We start from the raw sequence: 10,131 nt of genomic DNA on the forward strand, positions 1-10,131 counted from the left end.
ACGGAGTGCTCAGAGACGTCTGAACTTATTTCTTACTTTCAGCGGTGAGCGTCAACCCCACCGTGATTTGGCGGTCGTGGTGGAAAAACTTTTTTTTTTTTTTTTTCGTCCATGTGGCACGGGTATACCACAATGCGCCTACTAAATGAAGATGGAGATGTATATAGCGCCCAGCTTTTCCCGGTACATCAAAAACGTTGGCAAAGTGTAACTCATCCCAATCAAAAGCGACCTACACATTTTAAAAGTTCATCATTACGAGCCACTGTCTGGCGCACGGTGAATTGGCTGTGATATCGGGTATAAGAATCATAGCGGATAAGTTGAAGTGTGTATTTCGGCGCGGTGGAATGGAGGATATACGTCTTAATAAGGAAAAAAACATCTTACCTTAATCCCCTCTCCTAAAATTCAGAGCGCTAATTGGGCGTTCCAGAAACATTAATCCCCCCCCCTCCTTCTTCATAGTTTTGTAAGTTGCCGCGTATATTCAATTAATTTTTTATACGACTAGTCTCGTATCGACTGCTTGTGCGAACGGTGTTCACTTCTCATAACCGAGAGAAAGAATGTATTCCGCTGAAGGAAGCAACGGCGGTAACAGCAGTGGCAGTAGACGTATGAATTATTACGTGCCGATTCCCGATGTTGAAACTCCAACGTGTGAAAACAAGTAAGTTTTGTATAATTTATAGAGTTTTATATTTTTTTATATCTTTTTTGCGATTTGTATTATTTTGAAAGTAATCTCATTATTTTTTTCTATAGCATTTCGTTGGAGCGTCGCGCGGTTCGTATACTAGGCAGACGATACGCATTGACAGCAACAGCTTATAAATATTTGGATATTGGGATCAACGTGGGACCTATGTCCTCTGTGGATATACATATTGGCGATAACCGAGGCAATCGAATAATTCTGCCTCATGCAACGTGGGTGACGTTCATCGAAAGACGTGCGGATATTTAGCAACTCGTGCAGTCACCATCGCATGCAGGACCATCATCGCTAGCGTTTTGAGATCTCAAACTCGTTAAAATACGCGACGCAGATATTGTAAAATTGGTCTCGTGCGACACCAGCTTGTACATGAAACCGTCAACCGTACTCTTCTTGTTCGAACTAGAACATTGCGTCGAGAATGTGTATTTTCAATTGTGCCAAAATGTTCATGGCGTAATTAAAAAATTTAAACAATTTGTAATCATTTTACGTCAAATTGTATCACCGATAAATGTAACGCAGTTAGAATCTTGCGTGAATTTTATGATAAGAATTCAATTATTGATTGTGAACTGTTGGCGTATGCTGCAGATAATATTGTACATGATGCATTACATGAGAAATAAATGTATATATATATATTAAAATGCATATCACTGTATCTAAAATTATCTTTCCTTCTCTCAATTATTTATTATAATGAAAAGAAACGCGCGAACGGGGGCCGAGAGCGAGAGAAAACGCGCGCGAGAGAGAACGCAAACGGGGGACGGGAGCAAGAGAGAACGCGCGCGAGAGAGAACGCAAACGGGGGACGGGAGCGAGAGAGAACGCGCGCGAGAGAGAACGCAAACGGGGGACGGGAGCGAGAGAGAAACTGCGCGCGAGAGAGAACGCAAACGGGGGACGAGAGCGAGCGCGCGAGGGAGAGAGAACGCGAACGGGAGCGAGAGAGAACGCGCGCGAGAAGACGGTCCTTTTCGAGAGGAAGACGAAGAAAAGAAGGAAAAAAAGAAATAACGCGCAACGTCATAATCGAATGGCGCCGCAAAAAAACGTGATTCAGTGAACCTGTGACCCACATGTTCACCAAAAAACCTCAATAAATTGCCCTAAAAGACATGTCTGAAGAGGACATTGCGGCGGTATACGTGCACAGCGGGGGTCTCTGAGAGACTCCCAGGCCAACTTTTTTTTTCCGGCGTTTTTCATTGTTTCTCTTTATTTTTTAGTGCGCTACCGTAGTACGTAAAAACAAAAAATATGTAAAAGAAGAAGAATAAAAAAAATGTATTTTTTAAAATATAAATCATGATTTAATTTCTTCACACGCATTTTCATTCGAGCAGTATATGCGACGTTCGACTCGAAACACTCGAGCCGCTTGGATATATCGTAAACTATGAAGCCATGCTCCGGCGACGCTCGCTTTTGTAGTGTGAAATGACATCTGTTTATAATACTATCCCCCCTGAGATCCTCGCCTAGAACTCTTATTGACATCACTACTCACGACGGAAAAAAGTGGCATTCTGATTGCAGTCGCAGAGCAGTGCACGCGTTAGACGAGTCCGCATTTTTTGTGATTTTTAAAATTATTTTTGTGATGCCTCCGTACGATCTTCCTCCGTATAACGCGAAATACGTAAAAATCAGTGAAATTTTAAACAATCCTAATTTTAACGATTTTGATTTCGAGGACTTTGCTGGTGCTGGTGATCAGGAGGAGAGGCCCGCTGCTCTCCCGCGTCTCCCGCGTTTTCCGCGTATCCCGCGGACGCTCGGTGTTGGACGCGGCCGGCTTTTCCCCCGCGGGCGGTTTGTGCTAAACGTTAGTATCGGGGAATTTTTTAATTCCGATTTTGATATTGACAATTTAGAGGACAGTAGTGATAGTGATAGTGAAATTGAAGAAGAGAGGTCCGTTGGTCCCCCGCGTCAGCCACCCGCGCCCCGGCTCCCAACAGCTCAGGTGGGCACGCCACCCGGGATTTTACGCGGGCGAGCGCTGAGGAACGCTCTCGGCCTCCCGGCTCTCGGACGCGGGCGGGCACAAATAAGTGACATTTGAGAGGAGAGGTCCGCTGCTCCCCCGCGTCAGCCACCCGCGCCCCTGCTCCCAACAGCTCAGGTGGGCACGCTACCCGGGATTTCACGCGGGCGAGCGCTGAGGAACGCTCTCGGCCTCCCGGCTCTCGGACGCGGGCGGGCGCAATCTTACGCCGATTCCCTCGCGCAGGGTCTCGCGTATTGTCCAACGCCAGAGGACGAGAGATTGGCGGACGAACTGGTGTTCGGCGTGACTGAAATTGTGCACATCGCGGGTTCTCCTCCTCCTCCTCCCGTCAACCGCCCTGGCCGCCAAAATCCACGGGAGGCACTAGCGGCAGCATTGAGACTGATGTCGGTTGGCCGCGGCCATAGAGCCCCCCCCCTCGTCGAAATTAAGGTATTTTTTTTCTCTTTTTTACTTAAAAATTGAAGAGCGAGAGAGAGACCGCGCGCGAGGAAGAGATAACGCGAACGGGGACCGGGAGCGAGCGCGCGAGGGAGAGATAACGCGAACGGGAGCAAGAGAGAACGCGCGCGAGAGAGAACGCGAACGAGAGGACGGCGCTTTTGTAATACCCCCGCGCCGATAAAGTGACGACCCTCCCCTTCCGGCGGTACCTCTTGTCAATGCGATATGTTTATTAATATTTAATAAACATGTCCCGACACGCTCGCCGACCCCCCCCCCTCGCTCCCCCTCACCAACCAGTCGTCCTCCCCCCCCGTTCCCCCTCACCAACGAGTCGTTCTTCCCCCCCGCTCCCCCTCACCAACGAGTCGCCCCCCCCGCTCTCCCTCACCAACGAGTCGCCCCCTTCTCCCCTCCTCTCCCTCGCCAACGAGTCGTCCCCCCCTTCCCCCGCTCCCCCTCGCCAACGAGTGCCCCCCCACCCCACTCCTCCTCGCCCTCGAGCCCTCCCTCCCCGCCCCGCTACCCCTCGGAGCTCCCGGGGTAGATCTCTTATTGATATATCTACTGTAGAAGTATGTACTATGTCAGTGTAGCTATGTACTCACCGTAGCCCAGGTAGTCAGTCGTCTTGGGGATATCAATAATAAATATTCTCTTGTTTCGTATTAGATAAACTTCAGGACTACGGTGATAACAACTTCCGGGACAACAAAAGAAAATATTTATTATTGATATCCCCGGGACGACTGGCTACCTGGGCTACGGTGAGTACATATATTCTGATAATTTCTATAAATAAATTAAGTGATATCTTTTTGTGCTTCTAGAAGTGAAAAACAAGATGAAAAATAAAAACTATTTCTTATTATTAGTACTTAATTGGATGTGTACATATAATTTGTTCATGCGTAAAAAGAAACAAAAAAGATGGCTGCATGGGCGATGGCATACTAGACCTATAAATCAAATTAGAGCACGACATGGGGATTATGAAAATTTATTTCAAGAATTAAAAAATGATAGTAAAATGTTTTACCGCTATATCAAAATGACACTTGAACACTTTATGAAGCTTCTGGAATTAATAGCACCACATTTAAGGAAAACCAGTAAACGTGCTCTTGTTTCAGAACATAGACTCATAATAGCTCTCAGGTAATAATTTCAATGTATACGATCTTAAAATAATATTTGATATTGCACTTTTGTCTTAAAAGAGAATAATTTGTTATGTACACAATATAAATTTAATGTATTATTGTAGGTATCTTGCTACAGGTGATTTGCCATTATCGATAGCGATGGCATTTCGAGTCGGTGAATCCACTGTTAGAAATATAATAAAGGAAGTTGGTCTAGTATTGATTAAAGTATTACAACTGATATATCTTGCTTCTCCTGTTGAGGAAGACTGGAAAAAATGTGCAGACGGTTATTGGAATAGGTGGAATCTTCCTAATTGCGTTGGCTCGGTAGATGAAAAACACATAAGGCTAAAGTGTCTTCCAAATTCTGGGACTTTATTTTACAATTATAAAAAATATTATAGTATCGTTTTAATGGCAGTGGCAGATCATTTATACATATTTACCTTAGTTGATATAGAGGCTTATGGAGGTAAGCCTTACAAAAATATAATTATTTATACTTTATTATAACTAAATACGTTAAAAATAAAATATGTATCTTATTTATTGTAGGAAACAGCGATGGGGGAATTTTTAGTGACTCTCAGATAGGATTAAATTTAAATAATGAGCAGTTAAATCTACCAAAAGGAACTATTAATCTTCCCGGTAGTACTTTGAAGACATTTGGGTTTTTCATTGCTGATGACGCTTTTAAACTCTCAAATAGAATCATGAAACCCTATTCTGGTAAAAATTTGAGTGATAAACAGAAAATTTGTAACTGCAGATTTTCTAGAGCACGCAGAACTGTTGAAAGTGCCTTCGGAATTCTTGCCAATAAATGGAGGATACTTCATACAGCTATTTGTATGCTACCAGAAACGGCTAATATAATTACTACAGCTTCGGTTTGTTTACATAATTATGTGCTAAGGGAAGAACAACGAAGTGGCTATAAATTTTACAGTAAAAAAATAACTCCAGAAAATAATATAAATCAGGTAAAAAATTATAATTGAGTAATTGGTGAATTATATAATTATTAAGTGGATATTTTATTTTTAAATATTTGTGAATAAACATTGTAGAATCCAACGTGGTTTCCATTATCAAATGTTGAAGAATGCAGTGGTAACGTCAGAGATGCTCAAGATCAACGAAACACATTATGCGAATACTTTGTTTCTCCAACTGGAGAATTGGCGTGGCAGTACGACTTTATCCGTAGAGGTGTACATGCAGATAATTAAACTTAAGTGTAAACGTAAATAACTTATCTATGTTCAATTCAATCTGTAAAAAACAAGATTATTGTTGTAATACGCATCGTAAAAATAAAATTATTTCTTACTAACATAAACTTTGCCATAAAAAAATAATCATACATCCTTAGAATGTAATTATTTTATCACAGAATAGAACATTAAACTATACAGACATTACGTTGAGTAAACAATAAAGTAATAATTACGTTTCTGGCAATGGTGTTATTAGAAAATCCATCATCATTTTCCTTCTGATATGCTTTTCATGTTCTGGCATACCGTTGAACTGTACTTTTATAAATTCCATAAATGCATCATCTGCTGTAGATGCTTTTGTCGATTCCATATAATTCACAATTCTGTTGCCCACATTAAAAAAATTGTGTTCTAACTCCTTAGTTTCATCCAGTTTTCTTTTTCTTGGCCTTGGAGAACATATTACACCTTTGCCATAAGTATGTTCAGCATCAACAGTTTCCTTGAGCTTTGTGTTTTGACTTTCTTTATTACACGAAGAAAAAGCGTTAACGTCGTCTGGAACATGTGATTTGCTTCCTGATGGACCTTGGTTAACAAAAGTTGCATCTGGTTGACATTTGGTTACATTACTATAAGTTCTGAAACAAACAACAATTATATTTAAAAAATGTTATGTCATAAAAAAAAGGGATTACACTAATTACATATTTACAGGAATAAAATTACTTTCGTTTTTTGATGACTTGGTCCAAGAATTTTAATTGAGCATATAATGGAAATTGACGAGAAGTTAAATTTGGAGCACCACTTCCACTTCTACACTGATTTTCTAGTCTTTTCTTTTCACGATTATATTGCTCTCTCAATGAAGTGCACCTTCTTTGGCAATACCCACGCAACACGCCGACGTCTTTTAGACGTCTAAACGACGTCCCGTCCGTACGTCATATGACGTACTGAAGATGTACCGAAGACGTCCAGTAGACGTCTTTTTGTACGAAAAATGTGGCGCCCAAAGACGTCCAATAGACATCGTTAGTACGTACAACGGTACGTACATGGTACGTACCAAAGGCGTCCAATAGATGTCATTGTACGTACTAACGATGTCTATTGGACGTCTTTGGGCGGTACATCGTATCACCCAAAGACGTCCAGTAAATATTGTTATATCCTTCCAGGGGGCCTAGATTACGTATCTTTTCATAAAGTAAAAATGCGAAAAGTGAGCAGATTTAGATTTCAACCAATAAAATTATAGTATACTCTAGTGAATTCTTTTACTTTTCGCATTTTTACCTCGTGAAAAGATACGTAATAGGCCCTCAGGATGTAAAATGGATGTAGTGTAGACGTTTTTAATGGATATTTCTGAAAATAGCATTTATAGAGATTATTAAATTCGCGAAATGGTCGAGAAAGTAAAATCAGATTAATATTTATTTTATTATAAAAAAACACAGCTTATAAATGCTTATATATAGTACAGCTAAAATGTATATATAGTTATGCAAACAATTATTACAAGAACTATTGACTATGTTCTGCATATAGAACCATATAGGTAAAAGAAGCATAAAAAAAGAAAGTTCCTCATTTTTAAGACTCATGGGTAGTCATCACGGCCATATTAAATTCTTGCTATCAAAGGCAAGAAATTAAACCCTATTTTATTGTGCGTTCCATTTTCAAATAAAAACATTTTGATAAAAAATAACTAGATGTGTCCAAACACTTTTAAAATTGATTGAAAACTCGGAGCGTAGCTTGTAGCGTGCTTGAAATCTGTGCAAACGTGAAATGGCATAATTTCTTTTTTTTCATCCTTTTTTCCATAGAACAACGCTGGCCAAACTTGGAAGCATCATCCTCGTCGGCGTTATATTACGTGTGTAAAATGTTGAACAAATGTCTATCTTCTCGCGCGCGCGTATTCATAAATCACTGAATAAACCTTTGAACGTGTGCAGTTGCACGGATCTTCGAATTCACGTACAATACCGTAAGGATTTATTTTTCGACTTCAAATATTTTTCAGACTTTCTTTGTTGTGACACTAGGTCAAGCAGAAAGTGTGCAACGAGGGAAAAATTACAAATACCGATGCGTGTCGAAGTTCAATTGGCTTCTTAAGATATGGAGGTGTTCTTTTATTTCTATAAAAATGATGTAAAATATCATAAAGCGCATCTTTTATATTAATTCATGTCAAATGTCGGCTCGATTCTATTCCTCATTGCACATCTATCTGCGTTTACACAAATACTTTCAATAATGGATTAAAAATAATAAAATACACACAATTTTTGTATATATAGCAGTACCGGTTGAGTGCGGTATAACTTAAACTTGGATTAATTTCTAGAAAACTAGATTCATATTTGTTTAAAAATAAGTTGAGAATACTGAATATATTATAAAGTAGAACATGTAACTTCGAAATCCTTATTCCTCTCTAATGAAAATAATAGGTTTTTTTCTTTTCTATACGGTCTTATTGCTATCTCTCAGTTTTAGGCTAAAAATAATATCCGGAATTCATTCGACTTGCCTGAGAGTTTCGATTTTTTACGAACTCACACATATACCTAATATGTATAATAAAACGCACTTACAAATCGAACTGAAAAATTCAAGGTTGACTATTCATTAATTCAGCGCAAAATCTTAAAAAAAAAGAGCACGCAAACGCATGTTAATCAAACATCACGTTGGACTAAATATTACTTTAGTACTAAAGAAAAGAAGAGACGAAAAGAAAGACGGAGAAGAAAAAGGGGGAGGAAAGGGAGAGAGGTAGAAGAGTTAAAGAATAGGCGACGGCGATGACGCATGCAAGTACAAATTACACATTGCACATGTCAGAGTTGCCAACAAGTTTTGTCCACTTCATTGGAAGAATTAATTGCTAAACCATATCCAATAACCCCATTATCACGTCAACGTTATTTCATAAGCATTTAAAGTCTCGATCGCGAACGGTCGCGACTTCTAATCTCGGCTACCGTCACTTTTGAACAAAATTTCTCTGCACACTGCATGTGTATGTGACAAAGTCACATCACACAATGGAATCTATCTATATAACAAACTAAAATATGTTTGGACATCGCAACCAGTCACCTCTGCTCTTATGATCCCAATATTCGCCATTATAAACGAAACAACGGCTGTCCGTGTACGGATCTTGCTTCTTCTTAAACCACAGCAGTTCGTACGAGATAAAAAATTGTAGATAGATTAACTTCGATAGAAGTTATTTCGTCTTATCGCAAATCTTCGGAATCCTATCCGATGCTCGCCGGAACCAATCAATTATTGTACTTTCAATGACACGATCATCAATATTTTTGTACCGCTTTTTCACAGCATCTGTAAGTGACAAATTAAAACATTTTATTGTTTCATATAATATTGAACACAGGCTACGGTCAACGTAACGCTACAAATGCTTTGGAGCGTTCTTCTCTTTTTTTCTTCATTGAAAGAAAAGAGAAGAGGAATGCTTCAAAGCATTTGTAGCGTCACGTTGACCATAGCCTGAGAAGTATTTCTGGCAGCAATTATTAAGAATCATGCTCTTATGCAGGAAGTGTCACATATAAAAATATCATACCTGTTAGTACCAAGCACGTAGCTATGAATTTGTTCGTAGTTCTACACGTAGTTATTAGACAACACGTCTAAAAATTGTTACTTCTTCCTTGACAAAATTCTTTATAAATTTCACGGTCCTGACAACGGTCATCAACGGTCATCAACTGTCTAGTTATAGCTCTGGCCAAAGTGATACCTGTGTACAAATAAATATATTTTTAATCAAACTATTAAACTATTACAACATATAACCTAACTTGTCAGCTTTCTCGACATGTGAATAAAAATGTGTTTATAGATGTATTGGCATAGATATACGATTTACGACGGCTTTATTGCTTACGACCACGATCAAATAAGCGTTACGATGTTATAGATGTAGTTCTAGCTTTACATGCCCCACGAGCGGAGATATATTGCAACGCAAACCTGAAAAGGGAAAACCCCCAAAAAGGGCCCCGGGGGGGCGGGAAAAAAAAAAAAAAAGGGGGAAAAAAAAATTTTCCCCCCCAAAAAAAAACCCCGGGGGGGGCCGGGCCCAAAAAAAAAAGGGGGAAAAAACCCCCCCCAAAAAAAAAGGGGGGGGTTTTTAAAAAAAAAAAAAAAAAAAAAAAAAAAACCAAAAATTTTTTCCCCCCCCAAAAGGAAAAAAGGGGAAAAACCCCCCAAAAAATTTTAAAAAAAAAAACCCCCAAATTTTTTAAAAGGGGGGTTTAAAAAAAACCCCCAAAAAAAAAAATTTTTTTTTCCCCTTTTAATTTTTTGGGTTTTTTTTATTAATTTTAAAAAAAAAAAAAAAAAAATAAAAAATTTTTTTTTTTTTTTCCTTTTCCCCCTTTTTTTTTTTTTCCAAAAACCCCAAAAAATAAAATTTTTTAAAATTTTTAAAAAAAATTTTTTCCTTTTTGGGGAAAAATAAAAATTTTTTTTTTTAAACCTTAAAAAAAAGCCCTTTAAAATTTAAGGAAAAAA

At 39.0% G+C, this 10,131-nt stretch overlaps 1 protein-coding gene and 2 long non-coding RNA genes across 11 annotated transcripts in view; 2 read left to right on the forward strand and 1 right to left on the reverse strand.

Moving 5' to 3' along the window:
- The window catches only part of LOC143894824 (uncharacterized), a 52,015-nt gene extending 51,957 nt beyond the window's left edge, over window positions 1–58 (forward strand). For all 7 annotated transcript variants that reach the window (XR_013256177.1, XR_013256178.1, XR_013256175.1 and 4 more), the window contains one exon: window positions 43–58. This is a non-coding gene — a long non-coding RNA (uncharacterized LOC143894824). The remainder of the gene's footprint in view (window positions 1–42) is intronic.
- Window positions 59–3,796: 3,738 nt separating this feature from the next.
- LOC143894823 (uncharacterized) lies at window positions 3,797–5,605 on the forward strand. 3 transcript variants are annotated; one of them, XM_077401459.1, is made up of 5 exons: window positions 3,797–3,952; window positions 4,016–4,343; window positions 4,453–4,805; window positions 4,889–5,319; window positions 5,407–5,605. In XM_077401459.1, exons 2-5 carry the CDS (start codon window positions 4,030–4,032, stop codon window positions 5,566–5,568), a joined length of 1,260 nt encoding a protein of 419 aa, XP_077257585.1. In that variant the 5' UTR covers window positions 3,797–3,952; window positions 4,016–4,029; the 3' UTR covers window positions 5,569–5,605. The 3 variants fall into 3 exon arrangements, with proteins under 3 accessions (XP_077257585.1, XP_077257588.1, XP_077257587.1); XM_077401462.1 differs by having other exon boundaries at window positions 3,799–3,952; window positions 4,061–4,343; XM_077401461.1 differs by lacking the exon at window positions 3,797–3,952 and having other exon boundaries at window positions 3,988–4,343.
- A 2,043-nt stretch (window positions 5,606–7,648) lies between these two features.
- Window positions 7,649–9,232, reverse strand: LOC143894820 (uncharacterized). Its single transcript, XR_013256171.1, has 2 exons — window positions 9,179–9,232; window positions 7,649–8,934 (listed from the first exon to the last, which is right to left on the reverse strand). It is a non-coding gene; the product is annotated as an uncharacterized LOC143894820 (long non-coding RNA).
- Window positions 9,233–10,131: the final 899 nt, after the last annotated feature.

This window comes from Temnothorax americanus, unplaced genomic scaffold, assembly GCF_048541705.1.
Source record: "Temnothorax americanus isolate GAGA-0224 unplaced genomic scaffold, ASM4854170v1 Scaffold143, whole genome shotgun sequence".
Classification (NCBI taxonomy): Eukaryota; Metazoa; Arthropoda; class Insecta; order Hymenoptera; family Formicidae; genus Temnothorax; species Temnothorax americanus.

Bases quoted from the DNA above. Each gene is read 5' to 3' on its own strand.
- LOC143894823 (XM_077401459.1), top strand. From the start codon at position 4,030: ATGAAAAATAAAAACTATTTCTTATTATTAGTACTTAATTGGATGTGT. The intron at 4,806-4,888 runs GTAAGCCTTACA...TATTTATTGTAG, and splicing joins TGATATAGAGGCTTATGGAG to GAAACAGCGATGGGGGAATT. The intron at 5,320-5,406 runs GTAAAAAATTAT...TAAACATTGTAG, and splicing joins CAGAAAATAATATAAATCAG to AATCCAACGTGGTTTCCATT.